Genomic DNA, 24,476 nt, shown 5'->3' on the forward strand with positions numbered 1-24,476 from the left:
AGCATGGAGTAACAAAGGAAAAATCATACCAGAAAAAAATAGGAAATCTGCATTGAAGATATTAAGGGTGCGTTTGGTACAGAGAAATGAAATTGTTGCAGAGAATGGAAATGCAGAGAAAGAGAATTAAGCTGGAGAAAGAGAATTGACTCCCCTGTTTGGTAGAACTGAGAATTCACTAGAGAAATATTTTTTAGAATCATTTTTCTTGTTTGGTTGTATTAATCAGTAAAATGAAAATGAGTTTTTTTACCTTGTTTATTCATTTTCAAACAACATTCTTTTATAAAAATGCATTATGATGTATATCTTAATTAATCAAAATATACATCTTTTATGTATATTATTTTTTTTTATTTTAATATTAATTGTTACTAAGTAATTCATTTTCTAATTAATTAATATTATTTTTTATATATCTTGTATTGGAAAACATATTTCTAATATGAAAGAATAACATACAAATAGATTTTAAAAAAATATGACAATCATACTATTCAAAAACTATATCCAATGTAGCATATGCAAAAAATATAATTCAATATTACGAACAACTAAAAAAACATAACTTAAAATAACCTAATCATGATATTGAGCCATCCCCAATCATTTCCATATAACAAATCTTTTCTTCTTCTGTCATCTTAAAAAATGCCCGGGCACGAAATTGATCTTTGCTAAACATGTCAATCACCTTAATTCGCTGTTTGACATTGATATTTGGCATGTGTTGTATATCTTCGATAACTTTATCTATCATATCACATGCTTCTTTATTTTCGTGCATTCCTATATTGTATATTGTTTCATTGAGTTTTTCACCAACCTCCTTGAAAGTCTCTTTCATTTCTTTTGCAGCTTCCTTATAAGAGCTTTCGGTGTCATCTGTTAGAGGCCTTTTGCGTTTACTATTGCCACGAGCAATTTGTTGCGTCTCTTCAACAATATCTTCCAACCCTTCCACATCAACATGTGAGCTTCTTTGTGTCTCTTCAGTCACATCTTCTCCAAGATCAGTAGCTCCAAGACCAGTAGCTCCAAGACCAGTAGCTCTGTCCTTACCGAAGATTTTACATAGATTATCGAATTGGGGAAATGGTTTATCGCGAAAACATGCAGCACCTTTATGACTCTACTAGAATGGCACAAAATTAATTGGTTACTACTCATTTACAATACGTTTTAATAACACAAAAAGTACTACAAACATAATCATTATAGTACCTTTATGTACTCATCCCAAACTTCAGCATCGGCGGTAACACAACATTTATCCGTATCCCAACCGAATCCACTCGTGTTTGTTCCGTATACCATGTCGTGCACGATGTTGAAATGGTTTTTCCATGTCTTCATCCTCGATTTAATATGAGGCTCTGCTTTCAAACCCGAGTTAGGAAGACTTACATCTAGTAGTTGTTGCACTGCCTTTAAATAACCGGGTTTGAATCCGTTATCGGCACCACCATACTTTCCGGATACATGTAACTCCAACAATGCTTCAATTAACTTTGCATCTTCTTCAGTAGTCCATGTGTGTTTGTTTCGTCCAGCCATGCGTACAAAACATTACCAATTAAGATGTTGTTTGATACTAAAACGTAGACAAGACAGAGGAGTGCAATTTGGAAAAAAAAATTGCATCATTCCGATCAGGTATGAAGCTTTTATGAGGGTTCAAAGTTTGTCAAAATTTATAAAAGTGCATAATTATTAGGCAAAAATCATAACAGCCTCTGTTTGGGGCTGTATAACTCAACTAAAACATAACCAATTAAGCTGTTTTTTGATACTAAAACGTAGACAAGACAGAGGAATGCAATCTGGAAAAAAAATCGCATCATTCCGATTAGGCATGAATCTTTTATGAGGGTTCAAAGTTTGTCAAAATTTATAAAAAAAGTGCAGAATTATTATGCAACAATCATAACAGCTCCTGTTTGGGGATGTATAACTCAACCAAAACATAACCAATTAAGCTGTTGTTTGATACTAAAACGTAGACAAGACAGAGGAGTGCAATCTGGAAAAAAAAATTGCATCAATCCGATCTGGTATGAATCTTTTATGATGGTTCAAATTGGAGAAAAAAATCAAAAAAAATATGAAATTGTAAAAAAAAAAATTGCTTTTGTTCATTCAACTCAATCATAAACAATGAACAAATAGCAATTGATCATCATTGAACACTTATCTACATGATTTAACCACCAAGATCGATTTCAACATAAGAAGATTCAAACATGTAAAAAGAAACAACTCCTAGCAAGATTAACATATTCTGGAATTGGAGTTCAAAATCAAAATTCATAGCAAATTAACACAGAATCAACCAACAAGTAGAATAAGAAAGAAACATGAACTCATACCTTCAACTAGAAGAGGATCGATGATTCCAAAATCGACCAAGAAAAGTGAAGTCGTGACTTGGAAGTTTCGAAAACAGAGAGGAGCAAGGAATATGTAGGGCAAACGGGAATTCTTATGATCACTTACGTGGGCCGATTCCATGATATCCAGTAGCGATCATTGAAAAAATTCAGAAATTGCATGGACCGGGGATCGAATGGGGGACACGATGAATTCTCCGCTTTTTTTTTTATTCTCTACCCACGCACGATATGAGTAGCGATCCTATTTCTCTCCTTTTCTCTTTTAAAAATAGAGAATTGTTTGGATGGAAAAGGAATTGATTTATTTCCCAATTCCTTATTTTTTTTATTAATCAAACATGGGAAAAGGAATTAATTCCTTTTCTCTACTTTTATTTCACCGTACCAAACATCCCCTAATAACCTTGAAATCAGGGAAACCGCTATAGTTTATATGTGATTATAAAGACAAAATTTCATAATTGGTCTTTGTGGTTTACCAAAACTAGTTGTTGATGACAAGTACGGAAATGTCTTTCCGCTTGCTCCATGTGGTTTCAGTTTTTGCTGGTTGATCTTGGTGATTAAATTACACGATTGGTCCTTATGGTCTACCATTACTTTTCTTTTCAAAATTAAATTAATATTTCTAAGATTAAAAAAATACATTACATAACCCTAAAGCCCGCCCACCTCTACTAGAAAAGAAGTCGCTTACGCTTTCCATTCCTTCTTTACTCTCGTCACCTTTCCCTTTCGTCTACCACTACATGTCTTCCCTCGCCTCCATCATTCATTATCCTCATTTCCGTAACAACCATAATATCAGTAGCTCCAACAAAAAATTTCGAATTAGAACATGTACAACTACAAGCCTTGATTTTATCCAATTTAGAGAATTTGAGCAATCGAAAGATTGATATTGAGAAGAAACCAGACTAGATTCACTATTAGGTCTAAATAAAGATAACCAAAAGGAAATCATGATTACCATAGAAAGAATAGGAAATCTACAGTAATGATATTCATACACTATGAGAACTTATGCAAACTTAAACCCTAGAGTGAGGTACAACTCCTACTAAGATGATGATATCATAATACCTATTTTCTTAAAACACCCTAAGGTTTCGGTACAGATGCAATGGAAAGTCGTTGTGAAAAAAAAATAAGATCTAAAAAGCGAGAAAAGATAGATGTTTAAAGAGAGAGAGAGAGAGAGAGAGAGAGAGAGAGAGAGAAAGGACCAACGAAGACGACATGGAACCGCCTACGAAGAAGAAAGGGTCATCATTTTTATATACTAAACAACTTAAGATCTACAAATTAATCATCTAAAATTTGCAAATGGAGTCAAAAAACCTAAAACGATGGAGGCCAACAACGAAAAAGAGCAAATATATAGAGAATCGATAATAGTATTGTGTTTTACGAGGATTCGGCGACATTAAAAATTCAAAATGGTGATGGTGGTGTGGTTCTACGAAACAGAGTAGGGATATAGAGAATCAACATCAATGATGGAGGATATGTTTCAAGGACATCTTTAAGTGGTTTAAGGGTGGCCACATGAGATGGTTTTAAGGGAGGTGTGAGGTGAATTAAGGATGGGTGGAGGTAGTTTGTGGGTGGCAATACATGCCAGGACAAAGACAGGTTCGGGTAAGCTATGGTAGGGGTAATGGTTAATATACATATATATATATATATATATATATATAGTTAAAAATATATAAAATAAATAAAAATGTAGAAATATCAATTTACATGCGTAAAGGACCAACCACACAATAAATGGAAACAACATGACAAACCACGTAGACGTTTCTATAGTTGTCCTTATCTAGTTAGTTCTAGCAAACCGTAAGGACCAATAATGTAATTTTGTCTGAATTTAATAAAGATTAGAGAAAAATTACAAATTTTATTTGTACGGATTACTGATTTTGGTGGATAGATCAGTTTTACTACATGAGGGCAGGTTGGTGTGCCTTTAGATTTCTTTGTGGGTAGAAATATTATATGGACATGTAGAGAGGTTGTATTTAGGAGATAGGCGTATTTGTTACACCATTGGTTTTCAACAATGCAACCCTTTGGGACCACTAATTTTTGTTCTTGTATTGCACCTAGTTGTACATAATATTAGAAACAATTGCAAGCTACTTTTGCATGCATGGTATCTTGATGATGAGACCATCCTTAGATATTAGAGGATGTAGCAAGAGTGTTGGACATTGTTAAGGTTACAAGTCTAGCATTAGATTTTGAACTAAATATCAATATAACTAAGTTATTTTGGCCTTTATATAATGGCAGTAAGCTCTATGAGGGTTCATTACCTATACCCATTAAGGGGTTGTTATTGGGGGTGAAGCTTCTTGATGGGGCAGTTAGTAGAGACGTGAGTTTTATTAGCCGGCAAGCCATGAAAAGATTTGTTAACATTGTTGATTTGATGCGTCTTATTCCACAACTATGTGACCCTGAGAGTGAGATCCATTTCCTTTGATCTTTCATGAGTATTGCCAAACTATTCTTTGGCTTGGTGACGTGCCAACCCATTCACATGGAGAAAGCAAAATTGTTCTTTAACAGAGCATTACGTGGGTCGATTGTGGACATGGTAGTTTGTGGAGGTCCTTTCTTTGGGGACATCCAGTGACGACTTGCTTCCTTACCATTAGGCTTATGGTATGGGATTGTGCTAAGTGGTAGAGGCTTCATCTTATGCTTTTGTGGCCTTAGGGCCCAATAATGGATGTTACAAGACCACATCTTACATAGTAGTGGCATATGTGGTGTGAATTTTGATCATGCATGTGCTTTTGGCTTGTCTTCATGGTACGATTGAGTTTTGACTTCAATGTTTTTACTAATAAGGATACCACCCCTCCTAAAGCTCAACATGTAGTGGTGAGTGTAATTTTTGGTAAAATTGTCCAAGACATGAAAGTACACTTCGACATGACTGTTTGATAAAAACAAGTTTTTTAGTGTCTTTGAGTACCAACATATATGATCAATAAAGTATCATGATATCGTTAAGCATCACCTTATGATTCCATTATTTCTGGTTTTTGAGATATCCCCAATTTGTCGCAAGTCATGCATGGATTCTTTTGGGGAGCATGTAGTGAATTGTAAAGAGCTCGCGTGTTTTCAAGTGCCGACATGATTTGTTTAGGAATGTTCTTTTTGACGTATTTGTAACATATGCTATCCATGTATTATTCTTTTGTGTTAAATGTTTTGAATCTTAGAAATTTTGTGATTTTCAGTGACTACGGCGTGGTGGTGGAGGATCACCACGACGTGAACACGTCATTAAGTAGACACACGTTCTTGTTGACCATAATGTGGCGAAACATTAGCAATGACGCGGTGACAGCTATGGTTTAAAACCCTAGACCCTGGGGTTTGATCCCTATTTAAAGGCTCTAACTTATAGGGTTACCTCATTTGGTAGCACCCATTCTCTAAGAACGAAATCCTCCTAATCAATAGCCTCCATAAATGTTTTTTTTGAGTGTTTGAGCTTCATTTTGTGAAGGTTGGAGGAAGAAGGAGTCCCCCTTGTAGCTTATGTGCTTGGTTCCAGTGTAGATCCACCAACTTCACCTCATTTATGCCCATTGGAGGTATAAAGTTCCTAACTTGGTTATCATTTCATTAGGTCTAACTTTGAGCACTTTTATGAGATTTTTGTCCCAAAGACTCTATGCTTTTGGAGTTGGAGTGAACTCCAGAACCTCTTGGTCCATATTATGATTTATGGACCATGGTGGTGGTTAGAAATGTTGTGTGCATAACCTAGCTTTGTGTTCATGCACTTGGTGTATCCATTAAGGACTTAGGTTTATAGATCTTGACTTATTAGGATGTCCTAATGGATAAAGTTGGAAACTTTATACATTAATACCTTTAGAAGGATCAGATCTAAGCCTTTGAGCTCTGGAGATTATGGGTTAAGTGTTTAACCTATTAAGTTGCTTAGGCTATGGTCACGACACAAATAGATGAGGACTATGACACGGTGGTGGGTTGAAACTCGATTACTCTGTCTTTTAGGCACCACAACGCAACCATGGTGTTGGCCACGACACAATGGCTCGACCATTAACTTTAACCGTTGGTCGTTGACTTTTGTCCAGGTTGACTTTTGGTTAACTTGAGGGTTTTAGGTTGTAGACTGAAGGTTGACCTCTAAATATTTTTTAGATGATTCGTAGTACCAGCCTTTACTTCTCTATGAGTTATGCTCAACTGAGATGAGTATCCTCATTATACTATATATTGCAGTATGTATCCTAAAGTGTCGGGATGTGGCTAGACTGTTATATGTTGTTAGGCAGGTATACTCATAGACTGTTACATGTAATGTTGATTTGTCTATTATCTGTATTATGAAGGGTTGAGGCGTCCAACTTTGTGCGGATGACCAATAGTGCGTGCGGTACAATTTATGTTAAGGGACAAGAGAGGTGAGTTTATGGCAAGATCAACATTAAGTGTTTGTGAGTCTAGACATTCACATGGTCAGGTTGACGGTAAGATCAACTAAAGTGTTGTGAGCCTAGACATCCGCTGGGTTGGAATGGACCCGTTGTATGTATATTGTTATATGTAGTATTTTAGGGAACTTACTAAGTTTTGACTTACAGTTATGAATTTAAATATTTTAGGTACTTCAGATGATCGTGGGAAAGATGAAAGTATGACTGCACACACATCAACAACCTTCTTGTTTTGTGATTCGACATTTATGATTCTACTATGATTTTGGGATGTAAATTGTTGGAACAAATGGGTTTATTAAATAACTCCATGGAAATGATTCCTTTTATCTAAAGAAACAATCAAAAAAATTTGGTTGTGAAAATTGGGACGTTATAGTATTTAGGCGTGCCGATGTTTTTGCCAAGTAAGAGGCACCAGTAAACTTCTTAATTTGTCCATTAAAAGGAATGTCAATGCTTAAACCAACTAATGTTTTTGTTTTTAGATGAGAATGAAGGAAATTTGCATGTGTGAATCTAACATGAATTTTCCTTCTCGTGAGTTTAGGGAATATGATTTTCAATGTGTGACAGACTATTTTAAAAACTGCATCATGCAAAATGACAATGTATGGTAAAACATGGATGAGAAAGTAACATATATTTATACATTTTGTGTTTGATATTTTTGGGTATACGTTCTATATTGTGGCACTCCTCAATCGATTACAACTAATTATATATATATATGTATATATATTAATATTATGACCACAATATCTATAAATATGATTTTTAAAAGAGTTAATTTAATTATTCAAAAAGATTAACAGCGCTGATTATTGATTGTTTACATACCACATCGATATAAAACTTCTATCGAATCAACCAATAGAAATTAACATTAATCGTTTTTGAGAAAATATAAAATATGTGAATAATTCTTTATGTTTGTTTTTTAATAAAAAAAAAGACCCAGAGCCGAACTTCCGGACCAGTCAATCTGTAAGGAAGAAACTGACAAGTCTTTGATGGGAAAAAGAATTGCTTTTCATTTTGACCATTTCTGGACCTGCTCAAAACTTTATTTTAGTAATAAGTATTTTTAACCAGTTCATATCGTGATAAAAAGCCATTACAAGAAAACATATTTTCAATCGAATTTAAAGTAACAAACGCAATTTGTTATATATATATATATATATATATATATATATATATATATATATATATATATATATATATATATATATATATATATATATATAGAAATGAGTTCTATGGAAAACAAATAACTAGGGCAACATCTACCGGAACCAATAATCAAATGACACGTGTCCATTTCTTTCTTCACAAGTAATGTATTGTGGAAGTTATTGTGGAAATGATGTGTTGTCATGTTTTCATTGGTTCAAATATGTGTTGCCCTAATCATTCATTTTCCATATAACTCTTCCCTATATATATATATATATATATATATATATATATATATATATATATATATATATATATATATATATATATATATATATATATATATAGGGAGAGTTCAATTGAGAAAAAAAAAAGGTTGAGAATGAGGGAATCATTCTCAGCTAATCATTTATTTTTGCCGCAAAAGCCTTTAACGTACCGGTGGAAAATGGAAACGAATGCACATGTGTTTTCCAACATAACATATTTCCTTAAACTATGCTAATCATTACCTTAATATATACAAAAACATAGTTTTTTTTTCGTTTTTTTTAATTTTTATAAGCTATTTTTATCAAAAAAATGATTTTAAATATACCAAAATTCATGATTTTTTATTCTCTACAAATAGAAATCCATATTGATATATTTTTAAGATAAAATAAAAAATTTATTTTTTTTATATTTTCAGCTATCGTTATTCATAAATGAATAACAATGCATCAGGTTTTATTACAGTACATCGTTATTCACTTATGAATAAAAAGTATGATTTTTTTTTACAATTTAAGTATCATTCATATATTAATATAGCATATAATAAACATACTATATTCATATTTTAATATTGGACGATGAATTCACTTGTGAATATTAGATGATATATATTCACTTATGAGTATTAAATAATATTTCATATGTGAATATTACATAGTATTACATGGTATATTACATGTGAATATTATAGAGTATATTCACTTATGAATATTAGATGATATATTCACTTATGAATATTACACAGTATATTCAAATATGAATATTACAAGGTATATTCATTTATGAATATTGAAGATATTTTGACAAATATATATAATTTTTATAGGTTATTCACATATGAATAACATACAGACTTGCATATTTGTTTTGTGTTTTTAATAATCATATACTGATTCATGTGAGAAAACATATTCATATGTGAATATAACGTGGTAATTTAGTTTATGCATTTCATCAATCAGTTGGAGTGCAAACAAGTTAACTATTATAAAAATGTTAAAAACATCAAGTTATCAATTCCAAATCATCATATACTTCCGATTTCGACTTCAGATGCGACATCCTATCTCTGATCGATTTCTCAATTTGATTTTGATTTCCGAAAATCCGATTGGGAACCTGTGATTACCGATTCTAAGTCCCCCAATGTCGACTGTGACTGCGAGTCCAGAACTCCGATTCCAATTTCATGAACAACGAAGAAATTCCGGTTTAGTTGAAGAAATCTAGATGATTATTGAAGGTTGGAGGAAAATTTTTGATGATAAACGCACAGTTATCGAATTCTCTATAGTTACGTATTTGAGATTGAAGGTTATTACGATATTTACAAGTTTGTCACCGTGTCTTTTATGCTTAGATTAAATGAGTGGCTGAGAATGATTCCCCCATTCTCAACCTTTTTTATTTTCTCAATTGAACCCACCTATATATATATATATATATATATATATATATATATATATATATATATATATATATATATATATATAAAAGTAACATAAATATTTTGCAAAAACAGATTTTATCTTATAAAAATAAAACACATGTATTTTAAAAATTAAATTTATTAACAATAAATTAAAGATGATAATTTTAAATTGAAGGGTGTTATGGTAATATAGATTTAAAGATGGTTTTAACAACCGTTTTTTTTTTAATGTCCTTAACCATTTTTAAATTCAAGTTTTCATAATAAAAATGTCAAAAAACATGTTTTGCTAATATAAAACAATTTCTCATCTATCGTGGATTATCATCATGTAGTTCAAAGTTTGGATTGATTTTTGTCTAAAATATAAGGTTGAGGTGACACAATCTCATAGGTTTTCATTGTTTTTGCGTTTTCGAAAATTATTTGTATTTTCGCATGAGTCCTTTATATATATATATATATATATATATATATATATATATATATATATATATTAAAGTTCTATTAATTAATATCATCAATTTTCTTAGGATCATTAAAATCACTTTTTAAACAACTGTCTTAAAACTTAATTTTTATAAAAAAAAAATATAAATTCATTATTTTTTAATCTCTTTCCATATTGATATTCTAAAAAAATTACATAAAATGTACACCATATGGATATTTCATTTGAAAAAAACGTTTTTTTTTTTCAACGAATGATCTTTTATAACATAGCAAATTATGGTTTTTGAAGCCAACCCACCCAATTGATTTAAGTTTGGAAACTCTATTAAAAATTTAACTATAGGATAGGGAGACATTTTTATCAAAAATAGAATATTTTAATTGTTTTTAAGGCTTGTAAAGAATAATTTAAAAAGCTTAAAATGTAGTTAATCCCACCGCATTCAAATATTGACATTGTCTTATTGCAAGTCTAATATTGTCGGCCCAAAAAAGCTACTCGTGTCTCGTGATAATATCAAACGACGTGATCTCAATATTCTACTACAAAGCAATTCGTCTTCATATTGAAACTGCCATACGACATGAGCAAAAAATACGACTGATCGTAACTTTTCAATTAGAAATTTTTTTAAGGAAAGATCACTAATCATCTTAAACCTTCCACTCGATTCAGTTTGTTTCCTGCATGTACTCATGTAGTCCAAGATACATGAAAGGAAATCAAAACAGACAACACCCCATAATAGAAGCAAACCATCAAATTACTCTTTTGCAAGTTAATTTTTAAACGACAAAGAGATAAAAACAACACAATATTAAAACGATGTTTCTAGCATTATTTTGAGACTAATCTCCAATATCGTCATCCCAAAAAAATATAAGTTGGAAAAAACTAACCTCTTATTTCCCAATTGAGCTTATTGAAAAATGGATTTTGCAATGGCCTCTTCAAATGCAATTAGCAATGACGAATAAAAAAACGATAACGAGTCACCTTGACAAAAACTACGGTTAATAAAACTTTGTAAGATGATAAGGAATACCTCACAAATCTATCTATCTACAACTCATTTTAGGTTTCTTTCTAAACATTCTTATCTTTAGGACAATACTTATTAATCTTTGGGCTTAATAAAAGCCCAAATTCTTGTATAAGACTCATCATCATTTCACCTAGTTTTTTTTTTTTTTTTTCTTCTGTGAATTCCTTTTAAGTTTTAACCATTACAATCATTTAAATCAAAACTCATTCGATGCAACCAATTATAAACTCGAATCTTGTGTCTTCCTCATCTCTTTTTCCTCCCTAAACTTACTATAAACATCACCATTGTAAAACTCTCGTGTTCTAGCCACCAAAAATAGTGTAGCCAAGGCTCCAAAGCAACAAACACCAGCCAACACCATAAACGATCGCCTATAACATTGCTTCCCAATACAAACCAACTCTTTCACCACCGATCTATCCAACCCTCTTCTTTCCAACACCTTCATCGCCTCCCTATCATACATCGGACCTGTCACCCTCACATTCAAAACATACGACCCAAGTGGGCTTCCAAGTTGTGCACAGTTGAACAATGTTGTAAAATGCTTTAGTCCAAATAGCTCTGAAACAATCGCAAAAAGAAGGGGAAGTTGTGCACCAAAAGAAAACCCGATGATTATAGACGCGATATAAACAGACCCCGTGAATGGAAAAGCAATCAGAAGGTGGCCCATGCATGAAAGAAGAAGAACTAGTGTCATCATAAGAGGCCTTGGGAATTTGTATGTAACTAAAAGATGTTCCGAAACAAAACCTGCGAAGATTCTTCCGAAATAGTTCCAAATACTTAGGAGTGACACGAATGTGCTTATAGATTTTCTTGGATACCCTAATGATTCGCCGATTTGACCTAGGTTATCGACGGCTGTGAAGCTTGTTCCAAGCCCACAAAAAGTTGCTACGTAAAGAATCATCATGTCTGTGCTTAAAAGCGCTTGTAAGATCGAGTAGTCTTCGCCTCTCTCGGGTTTGTTCAAGAAAATGTATTCGAAACAAGATGGTTTTGAGTGTTCTTGTTCTTCATCTTGTTCATGATCTAAATTTTGTGTTTCGACTTCAGAGACGATAATTGATTCTTGGTTGGTGTTCTTTAAGATGGCTAGTTCTTGTTTAATTGAGATAAAGAGAGGTGAAAAGAGTAGAAAACAGACGGCGGTGGAGCTTCCGGCGTAAGCCACCGGTGAAAAAGTCACGAGCTTTTGAGCTATGGTGATGCCCATGATGAACAACGCTAGAACAATGGATATATACAAGAAATGGTAAAAAACCCTAAGCTCGTTGGATGGTTTTGTTTTTACGTCGTTTATCTCTCTGATCGTGTAAACGAAAACCACCGATAAAGCTGCCGGAAGCCATGCAATCAGAAGGATAAGAGCTTTTGAATCATCGCCATACACGGCCAAGTAAATTTGAGCCATTATGGCTCCACTTAATCCGGTGAAGCCTTTTAACAGACCCAGAACAACCCCTCTATTTTCCGGGAAGTTTCTGAGGGTTGTCACGAGGACGCCGGTGTTCTCAAAGTTCTGAGCATTGGCGGCGATGCACATGTACAGACACATTTGCCAGATACGTGGCTGCGGTAAGCGGTGGGTGACGGAGAGCCATATCATGAAGTACCCGGTGAAGTTAACGGCAGCGCCGATAAGGAGGAGACACCATGTTGGAGTGACTTCGGCGATGAGACCGGAGATGACGCCGATATTGGCACCCAAGTCTTTGAAAAAGCCGATGAGGTTGAGGGTGGTTTGGTCGTAACCGAGGGTGGTTTTAATGTCTTTGGAGTAGATACCGAAGAGGTAAGTTGCACCGGCGCCGGCCATGATTAGGAAGGAGGCGAAAAGTGAGAACCACCGCCCTCGGATGACTTGGACAGCTAACCGCCGGTAAGTCTCACTTCCTCTACAGCCGCCGTTTCGCCGGGCAACGGCGGTGATGGATTTGAACAATACTTTTGGCTCATTCATGTTGGCTCTTTCGGTTTTAATTAATCTAGATGTATTAATACTCTTACAGAAAACTAAGCTTTGCTAGGATGAAAACAAAATAATTTCTACTATTATAACTTGCAGGCATTGAATTTAAAATAACCAAAATTTCTAAACGATAACAGATATTATTTTGTTATGGTCAAAAATATAAAATAACGACATAGCGTTCTTAATTTTTGATAATATGATTATAGCAACTAGCACTTGGCAATTAGCAATTTAGCATTGTTAATTTCTAGTTTTTCTATTAAGTTGCCCAAAAAGCCCACTAAGATATAAAGAAGCCCAAAAACTTGATACACAAAGGACGGATATCAATTTGGTAAATGATAATCTTGTGTAGTTGTGTCCTTGTTTGCATGTTTTTATTTGAAGAGAGAAAAAAAAATATCAGTTTTAATAAATATCATGTTCTTACGTAGTTGAGTTGAATAACGAAATCAAAGTTTTAGAAATCGTGGGATTATTATGGCTGTTTAAGTAAAACATGGAAGTGGAAAAGTAATGTCAAAACCATCATAATACACCACGGATCAATGTACAACGAAACTTGTAACAAAACAAACAAATAAGAAGGGAAGAAAGATTACCGTATAATAGCTTGGAGGATGAGCTAGAGAAATCAAATGAGAGTTCCTTTATCATTGTCTAACCTCAAAGCAACAATTTGGTCCTTGTGGATCTAGTTACATCAATAATATATATATATATATATATATATATATATATATATATATATATATATATATATATATGTATCGGTTTCTTCTTGTTCCTAAATTTGACAGACACAAACGATTTCTTCCAAGTCGAGACACCAAACCCTAGTGTGTGTGTGTGTAGGGATGAGCATAGGCGGATACCCGCCTCATTTGCTGAGAACCGGAACCGGAACCGACGGTTCCTAGAAAGTTAGAACCGGAACCGCTTTAGGCAGTTCTTAAATGTTTGGAACTAGTCCCAGAATCAACGGTTCCGGTTTCGGGAGCAGGTAACCCGATTACATTAATTTTGTTAACTTTTTTTCAATAAAACCGCAATTTAGTTCGATCCAAATCAAATCAATTTGGACCAAAGACGGACAAAATCATACCAATATATATATATATATATATATATATATATATATATATATATATATATATATATATATATATATATATATATATATATAAGGTTCAGGTTCATTTGTGATCATTCTAATTTTGTGAGACCGTGAGACCAAATCTAAAAATAATTTTAAAATGCAAAATAAATGGAAAAATCCAAAAATTCTTTTTTTTAAATATTATTTTCGGAACTTGAATTAACTAAAAAAATATAAATAAATAAATAAATAAATAAAATCCCATTTTTTTTAAATACATGAAATATTCTAATAAAATATTACACTGTACATATTCTAAAAAATTATTTTAAAATGCAAAATAAATGGAAAAATCTAAAAATTCTTTTTTAAATATTATTTTCGGAACTTGAATTAACTAAAAAAAATTAAAAAAAAAATCCCGTTTTTTTTAAAATACGTGAAATATTCTAATAGAATATTACACTGTACATATTCTAAAAAACAATTTTAAAAAGTAAAATAAATGGAAAAATCCAAAAGTTCTTTTTTTAAATATTATTTTCGGAACTTAAATTAACTAAAAAAAATAAATTAAATAAAAAAATGCGTCTTACGGTCTCACAAAATTAGGCTGTCTTACATGAACCTATATATATATATATATATATATATATATATATATATATATATATATATATATATATATATATATATATATATATATATAAACCAGTTCCGGCGGGTACCCAGCGGGTAGCGGTTTTGAAAAAATGAGAACCGGAACCAGAACCGCTTAAGGCGGTTCCAGATCCAAAACCGGCAGTTTCGAGGCGGTTCCGGCTCCAAAAGCGAATACCCGGTTCTGATCCTCATCCCTATGTGTATGCGTGTTTCGTGGCCGAGAGCAATAAAAAAACTAGGAGAGAGGTTGCAAGTGGTCGATTGTCGTCGATATGATCCAAAAAAAAAAAAAACTTAACCAATGTAGTATGGTAAGGGAGTTGAATCGAGAAAGAGTTCATGTTCAAACTATATGTTCAAAATAACATATAAACTAAATTACAAGTTAAAAATATGTCACTAAACTACTTTAAATTACATTAAATAAAAAGTTCAAAGTTTTAATCATGAAAAAAAATAATACTTAAAATTAGAATTGATTAATGAGAGCTAACAATATCACTTTTGCTAATTAGAATTGCCACACTTATCTTTTCTCAAAGATATCGACTTAATTTCATAGACATAATTAAGGTTAATGATGCAATTTTATGTTTTGGGCACCCAATGTTTTGATCTAACTATTTTAGTCATATGTCTATTGGATTAGACACAACTAGTAGTTTGGCAATATCTTGTTTTGATTCAGCTAACCATCTGAATTCTACACAAATTAAACTCAGAACGATGAGTGGATTGATAATATGATATCTTAGTTAATAATAAACATGATGCAAAACACAAAATCAAGTATTATTATCCAAATGATAAACACAAAAATAAATAATAATATTAGGAATTGTTTGAAATGAAAGTAGTAATCAAAATGTGTTCGTCCTCACGTCATACAACATTACCGAAAGTAATATTGAAGAACTTAGCCTTCCATCTTGATGAAAAAAATGCAACAATATAACTAGTGCAAAAATATATAAAAAAGAAAAGTCCAATAACTTGACGATTATATAAATGATAAACAATAACTTTTTTTTGGAACCAACAAATATATAAAAAAGAAAAGTCCAAATCTAGCAAGAAGTTAGAGAAGGAGCCATACAATGTTCAAGGATTACATATGACAACTTAAGTACATAGAAAGTGATCAATACACCAATTAGTCCAATTCTCATTCTTGCCTGAAGTTCTTCTGAATTTGATCCAAGTGAACACCCTCGACTTTACCATGTCTGCCACCTTAGTGGGTGATATTCATTGGCTGTAAAAGACTCTTTCATTTATTGCTTTTCAAATAATCCAAAGAGTCCCCATCTTATAAATTCGTCTCTTCTTAGGGCAATTTCCCCATCCTGCTACAAAATCAACAACCTCCACATCCTACTACAAAATCCCCATCCTGTAAGATTCGTCTCTTTTGTATAGCCTGTAAGAACCTCCACACCACTTGAAGACACACTCCATCACTACTCTAGAAAATGAACATTAAACAAGGATATGGTCTCCACATTCCTCTTCTTGATTACAATAACCGTAAACAGTGCATTCCAGGCACACCCTGTAACACCCGTTTTCTAGGATGGGTCGATTTAGGGTTTCAAGGAGTCAAAATTTTGAATTTTGGAAGAAATGGAGCCTCACGAAGTGACCTTTAAGTGGTCACAAAGTGAGATGGTCTAATATGAAAAGTTTTATTCGGGACTGGTCTCACGACATGACATGAGGCATAAAGGCTCACGATCTGAGAATTGATACAACCCAAGCCCCATGATCCTTTAGGGTTTCCTTCATAGTTAAGTCCCTATAAACCCATTTTAGGGTTCATTTTCAGCCTCCAAACCCTCTTTTACCTAAGAAAACCTTAGCCTTCATCCCTTGCTTGATTCTTGGCCATTTTGGAACATTTCTTGGTTTGAAGAAGAAGGGAAGAAGAAGAAGAAGAAGAAGAAGAAGAAGAAGAAGAAGAATGTGAACTTTTGAAGAGGCTTGCAAGGAATTATCATCATCATCACCTCACATTATTTCTAGACCCTTGTAAGTGTCAAAGCTTCCACCTTTATTGTTGTTTGTGGCTAGATCTAAGTTTTGTCTCACTTTTCTCCTTATTTGCGCAAGTTTGAATGAATGGAAACCATAAAGTTGGCAACTTTATGGGTTATAAGGGTCTTTATAGTGTCAAGGAGTTCAGATCTAGGGAATGGTTGGGTTTTAGAACCTTGCATGAGAGTTGGATGATACTTTCTTAAATTTCGGTCCCAAATGAGATCTAGACATGTATTGGACATACATGGCCATAAAGCATCAACTTTTAAGTGTATTATGGAGTTATAAGACCTTCTTGAAAGTTAGAGTAAACGGCTTAATGGATTAAGGACTTAAATGGTTGGATTTTGACTTCAGACTATGCTCACAATGTGAGACATAGGGTCTCACGATGTGAGCGTTGAATGACCCCGTTTTCTGTTAAGCTTCATGGAGATCACGATATTAGGGAAGGCTGCTCACGATGTGATGTCAGCTCCAGTGGATTTTCATGTCTGAGTTGGCTGAGGTGAGGCAAGATAAATTGGAATCGGACTAAGTGAGCTCTCATGACGTGACCAAAGGTTGGTCATGACGTGAGGATGGATAGTTGACATTATGGGTTGTTGACTTTGACTTTGACCGTTGAATTTTGGCTTGGGTTGACTTTTGGTAAATCTCTATTTTTTGAAGGTAGACTTAGGTTTTGCCTTGTATGGATTGTTAGGAAGTGTTTAGCACCTATCTTTTGGCTGTAAGAGATGTTGGTTATGATTGGTGCAGCGTTACACGAGGTTTTAGTCAGCATTGTGATTCAGGTGAGTCTCATCACCGTACTCAGGGGTCGAAGGCACCAATGTTGGTCTACTGGTTTATGTTATATAGGAAGATAAGGGGTGGTCCCTGACATTTGTATGAAAGACGTGGAGGTGGCTCTCGGCAAACTGTATGCAAGACCAGGGACCGGACCCTAGCAATTATATGTAATATGCTAGTTGTTTTCGTGATACTTGCATGGAAGACCAGAAGATGGCTCTTGGCACTTATCTTTAAGACCCATGGTTATGGCCCCCACCCTGCCAAGGAAAGACCATGATACGGATCATGGCATAATGACAAGACTATTGTCGGCACATAGCAATATCTATTGTATGTATGATATGTGATATTTTGGGGCACTCACTAAGCTTTGTGCTTACGGTTGTATGTTTATGGTTTCAGGTACTTCCGGTACGAAAAGAAAGCGCCCGACGTGACTACGCAACATCCCCCAAAGTTTTTCCACATTGGAAATGGTCTTTACTCTGATGTTTAAATAATATATTCACTTAATCGTTTTTGAACAACTCATTTGCATGGTTTATTGCTTTAGAAAATGAAAATTCGACTATGAATTTTTGGGACGTTACAAGTTGGTATTAGAGCCTTTGTTTTAGGGACTCGTGCACACTCTCGGGTGTGACCAAACTAAACTTGAGGAATTGGTAATCTTTTGAATGAAAATAAGTATCTAAAAAGATTTTTTTATAAATAAAATGGTGGTGTGATGCATGCAATCAACCAAGCTCAAGTAAGTGATTCCTAGAATACCCAAACATGTTTATGTGTTATATGATATGAATGCTTGCATCCTAGGATAAGGCTAAGGCTACTTTTAGGTATTGCATGATAGATTGGCTTGATATGTGATGCCTTGTAGCCTAGGATTAATTGGATGCTATATTAGGGTTGGAATCTATATTGGTAGAAGTAATTGATAAGGGTATGCTTTAAAAATTGTATACGATTAGGATCATATAACCCTAGAATGATTGATTTAGCCTTATTACTTGTTCCTTGTCTGGTTGTGGTCTTAGGGTAGAGTCTTTTACTCGATAGTCTTTTTGATCATGTATTGTGATAACAGAAGTTCCTAAAATGGTAGTAGCAAGTGAGATTGGGACGCCCTTTGTTTAATTTGTGGCTTGGAGTGTTGCTTGCTTTTTGCTTTGTAGAACCCTTATTAATGTAAGTTTACCATTAAGTGAATACGTTAAGTACATACTGCAAAGGTTAAATAATCTCAGAGTGATGGATTTGGCCCCTATTATGCAGCTATCGTTTGAGTCTAACCGTTATGGGGTTGAGTCTTTTACTCGAAGGATTATCTAAGCTTTATTGTGTTTGATTGTTAATGAAGTAGTTAGCTAACATTAGTGGGAGTTTTTTAGCAGCTGATAGCAGGGTGAGGCCGGGAACCTAGGAGAGCCTAGGAAGTGTTTTAGTGAGTATGGTTGCGTTGTTTAGCAGGTATTTGGAATACCAGTATGAGAAGGAGACTTAGAAGATTCAAGATCATTCTTGAGGAAAGTATGGATAAGTGTGAAAGGTAGTATTGGGCCCATACTGCTAAAGGCACAAGATCCATACTCGAATCAAGGAGGGTCACAGAGATTCTAGGAAGCCTGTAGGATGAGGAAATTTATAGGTATGATCTTATTCTTGTATGGTTGCTTTTCAGAATGGTGATGATCATGCATGGAGGAGGCTCAGGTTTTGGTTTGGGCTCAGGTGTTGTTACTGAGCCGATTGATGAGCAGATGTGGAAGTTCATCTCGTTGGAGATCACCCACGGTATTTTGTACCACACTCTTGTGATCTTTGGTTCGGTCAAAGAGGAGATTGTGGAGATTTTGGATGAGCGTTTGGGCACGTTCTGCACCGAGATTTCGGTCAAGGATGGGATTATGGAGATTTTGCTAGTAAGAGGTGGTTAGCAGATATGGTGAACGCTTTCCGGACAAGCTTCTGCCCTGTGGGGTCAAAGGTATGATTTGCTTCTTTTCTTCTGAAAGACAGAGCACGAGATTGGTGGGAGGAGTTAGACTTCTCTTTGGGAGGCGAGGCCATTGAGATGATGACTTGGGATGAGTTTGTGATCTATTTTAGGGCGGAGTTTTCACTAGCTATCGAGGTACAACAGTTGGCGTGGGAGTTTCAGGACCTTCGCCAGACAACTGAGATGACGGAGATCGCCGCCAAATTTTGGGAGAGGGATCTTTTGCTTCCACAGTATGTTGAAGACGAGGAGATGAAGAAGACTCGGTACTACGATATGTTGCGAGACTATATCAGGGAGTTTGTTAGATTTTCGGACTTTGGAGGACATGATAGCTAGAGCACGTGAACGGGAGATTGATTTGGAGCGCCTCGGGAAGAGGAAGCCAAAGCAGGTGAAAACAGTTGGGGGTCCTATGAAGAGACCCAAGTTTTTTGATTAACAAGTGAGACGCCAGCAGGGCCGAGGTTAGTGCAACACGTGCGGGAAGTAGCATTATGGGTTTATCGATCTAGGGGTATGGGCTGCTATAAGTGTGGCAAGATTGATCATGTTAGTAGGGATTGCCCCCAGGGTACAAGTCTATTATGTTTCCACTGCAGCCAAGTGTGGCATAAGAAGGCTGAATGTCTGGAGTTGATGAGGGGGAGCTGTGAAGAAACCTGCTCCAGCAACACTGAGGATTACTGATGGCCGCGAGGACTAAGTGACTGTTCTAGTGGTGAGGAGTCGAGCATTGTTGTTACAGGCCGAGGACATCCGAGTTCCACCAATTGACGATGCAGGTATGTGTTGTATTCTTTCCTTCATGCTCTTATTATTCACGTTTGTGATTGTATGTTGTGTGTGAGACACTATGTGTATATACATCTTATTTTAAGAATCTTCATATGCCATTTTGCATACCAAAATTTGTGCTTAGAGGATATTCGGGTGAGCCGGTTTTAGGTTTCGATGTGGGAGGCATCGACCAGCAGTCAGTTCGATCTTTGGTGGTATCATCAAGTAACTCAAAGAATCTGCAAGGTGGACACACCGGGTTTGAATGCAGGATTTGTAGGGGGTCTTTTGTGGTTACGAGGCAATGAGGAATTGGTTTGATCGTGGGTGTAAGATCGGTAGCTGTCAAGTTCATACCTTCGAAGTGTGGTCAGTTGCAAGTCTACATGGGAATTTCTCTAGTGCAAGTAGGTCGTTGAATTTGTTGGGTACCCATTTTGATAATTGAGATTTTGTGCTTTGTCATCCGATAGAGTATCCGGGGACTTATATAGGATTCGGTGGAAAATGCTAAGGAATGTTGAGCCTGTTGAGTTTTCAAGGAGTATTCATTCAATTTTGACAGGTGTGTTGGCTCGGATTGGCTAGTAATGGAATGCTAGTTCTTGTAAGCTCAGGTTTTCGACAGATTTGAGTAGTAAGGTTGCGAGATAAATTGGAAATCTATCAATTTTATGGTTGGAAGAGCGCAGTTAAATCCAAGTGGGGGAGAACCGTTTGGACTAAAGGATTGCACAAGTATGGGAATTCAGATTACATTGCGCATCAATGGCAGCGCATGGCGGGTATGTGATTAGGTTCAGGTTGAGGGTTGTGTTAGATCCTCTTTGCCTATTCTTCTCTAATTAAGGCTTTGGGACTTGAAGCATGACCCGAACACCTGATTGGGGTATATTCGAATGAGGCTTCGACCCATGATTTATTGGATATGGTGGGTGTAAGGTTGTTATAAAAGTGTTGTAAGACTGCAGGGTGATCGTAGCATTCTATAGGATGGAAGGTAGTGGTAAAAGTGTTGTAAGACCGTGGGGTGGTCGTAGCATTCAATAGTGTAAGTGCAAGTGCTCCGAAAGATGAAAAAGTAGACCGAGAATAAATATTTGGATGACTAGTGTATCGTTTTTATGTTTTTAAATTAGGACTATGGTTTTTTTTGCATCCAATTTTTTTTTTGTGTAATATTATTTTTAGTTTTTAAATGTTATGGTTAATTTAGGATTTAATTAAATTGCATGTTTTTTTATAAATAATAAAACATGAACAAAAAACAAATTGGGAAAATAAATAATTAAAGAAATCGAAAATAATTAAATTGAAAAAAGAAAAAAAACGATGACATGGAAATAGAGGGTGTTATAATATGTTGCTCATTTCCTCCGATTGGTGTTATAACACCATGGTGACACCTTTTTGGTGCCTTAACATGTTATAACATGTTTCCCACACCTACCATCCTTAAACTTGGGTTGGGAGAACCATCTTTCCTTGAATTTATTTTGAAAGAACCGAAATGCTTCCCCTTTGATCTGAATTGGGTTCGTGTTCCGAATGCCATTAATCATGAACCCATTAATGTTGTTCTTACTATTCTTATTGTTACCCATCCGTGAAAAAAAACTAGTGTTTTCATCATCATCTATGACTGAACGGATCCTGAATTTTTTTTAGATCAAGGCTAACCATTTTTCAAGATTAATGATTGTTTTTTAAAAACCATCTCTCTTTTTAGTTCTTTCAGAATCAGTGAGCTTTCGTGTTTTAACAAGATTATCCAGTGAATCCATCTTGGTTTTGAGCGTCTTTAGTTCCTCCACTTCCTTCGAGTATTCAATCGCCCTCCATTCTTTAAGATCTTCCCAAAGTTTCTCTTTGCCAGGTATGGCCTGAGGGCCATAAATATTAGCTAAGATGATAGGTTTGTCGATTCCAACCCAATTACCAATATTGATCAGCTAATGTCAAGATTTGATAACTTCCGAAGAAGTAAACACAAGAGGATCCCATATGTTTAGTAGGCTCCTTGATCTACCTGCCACATGTACTTTATCCAATTCGAACTGATTTGAACCCCAACAACTCACTACATTTATGTTATTTGCATCCGCCAATTGAGTCTCCTAGATACCCATGAAAGAAACTTTGTGTAGTTTAACAAGTCGATGAACCCATGACACTTTGTGGTCATCTCCTATGTCGAGGATATTTAGGGTTAACACATTCATTGGACAATGTTGTTCTCACCATATTCACCCAAGATTTCTGCTAGGATAGGGTCACCACTTTAGATCTCGAATCTAATTTCATTACCATTTTTTATTGTCTTCTCGCTTTCAGTGAGCTTCTTAAAGTCGAAGGTTTCCACTCTATCTGAATCGACAGTTGGGTTCTTAGAGGGAGGTGCACAATTTAAGTCTAAGGAGACAATTGCTTGGCTCAATGTACCGGAGATGAAATAGTTGATGGGTTTATGGAATCGGTGGTGCTAAGTTTAGCTCCAATGTCGCAAGGCGTAACGGAATCCGGGGAACGCGCTCTTATCCTTTTATGCGAGGTTCTGCCAGATAAATGGGTCGGATCTGGAGCTGCAGTACTCGTGAATGGGAAATAAGATTGGCCCGTGGACGGAAATGGACCAAACCATCCAAATGGGGCATTATTGACTTTATTTTTAGTGGGTCCAACATTCAATCCCATATTAGTATCTACCGGTGGGGTTACTAAATGTGACAACCCGAAAACTTCTACCTGGTACATCTATTCAGTTAGTCTAAGATAAACTCGTTTATGTTAACTCCTAGCACTGATTAGGGGCTCATTTAAACATTTAAAGCCTTGAGTACAACCAAATTTTGAATTAGGGATGGGTTGGTTTAAGATTTAGGGTTGCAAATAGGCCAAGCAATCCATCAAAAGGAGTGTGTGGCCGCACACATGAGTGTGTGGCCACACAACCGAGTGTATGGCCGCGCACATGAGTGTGTGGCCGCACACCCGAGTGTATGGTCGCACACATGAGTGAGTGGCCGCACACCCATCCTCCAGCCGCACACTCATCCCTATTTATATAGGGTGACCCCTTCACTCGTTCCTTTCATTTGGTTGCACTCTACTTTCTCTCTCTAAAAACTTCATCCAAGAACACTTTAAGGAACTCAAAAACATGAAGAATTCCATCATTTATCTTGTTATACAGGTATAACACCTAAATCTAAGCCTGAAACTCTTCATGTTCTTCGTGTTCTTCATCACTTGAAGGTGTACGCCCGCACACCTTCATAAGGTGGTCGTACACACCTCAAAAACCCTCCAAAGTGAGAGCTTGGCCCTCTATCTCTTAGTTGGACTTGGTTTGAGCCTTGAAACACTTGAAAATCGACGTTTGGAGCATAAATGAAGAGTGTACGGCCGCACACTTCTGTGTGCAGCCGCACACACACTCTGGCCGCACAAACCCTCTGTACGGCCGCACACTCCCGTGTGCAACCGCACACACACCCTGGCCGCACACTCTGGCCACATACACCCACTGTACGGTCGCACACTCCCATGTGCAACCGCACTCACAGCCTGGCCGCACACCCTGGCCGCATACACACCTTAATGACCATACACCTCCTTCGTTTGATCACATAAGGTCCCGACAAGCATTTCCAAGTCTTTAGGGTGGTTTCCCGTCATGTTTTGTCATGTAATACCTAAATCTAATACATATATGTGCTATTATATGTTACTAGGATCCACTTGAGTGAGAAACCTCAATTGACACTCAACACTCGTAATCGATCATCCGCTCGAATCATCCGTCAAACGGTGAGTTCATACCCCTACGCTTTTTCTGAGT

General features: G+C 35.5%; 2 protein-coding genes across 2 annotated transcripts; both read right to left on the reverse strand.

Annotated features, from left to right (window-relative positions):
* Positions 1-583: 583 nt before the first annotated feature.
* On the reverse strand, positions 584-1,669 carry LOC145057510 (uncharacterized). Its single transcript, XM_079005378.1, has 2 exons — positions 1,225-1,669; positions 584-1,132 (listed from the first exon to the last, which is right to left on the reverse strand). The coding sequence occupies exons 1-2, from the start codon at positions 1,555-1,557 to the stop codon at positions 584-586; spliced, it is 882 nt and encodes a 293-aa protein (XP_078861504.1). The 5' UTR covers positions 1,558-1,669.
* Positions 1,670-11,495: 9,826 nt separating this feature from the next.
* LOC145057521 (protein NUCLEAR FUSION DEFECTIVE 4-like) lies at positions 11,496-13,247 on the reverse strand. Its single transcript, XM_079005384.1, has one exon. It carries the CDS (start codon positions 13,245-13,247, stop codon positions 11,496-11,498), a length of 1,752 nt encoding a protein of 583 aa, XP_078861510.1.
* Between the last annotated feature and the right edge of the window lie 11,229 nt (positions 13,248-24,476).

This window comes from Lactuca serriola, chromosome 1, assembly GCF_051521515.1.
Source record: "Lactuca serriola cultivar US96UC23 chromosome 1, Lser_US96UC23_V15, whole genome shotgun sequence".
Classification (NCBI taxonomy): Eukaryota; Viridiplantae; Streptophyta; class Magnoliopsida; order Asterales; family Asteraceae; genus Lactuca; species Lactuca serriola.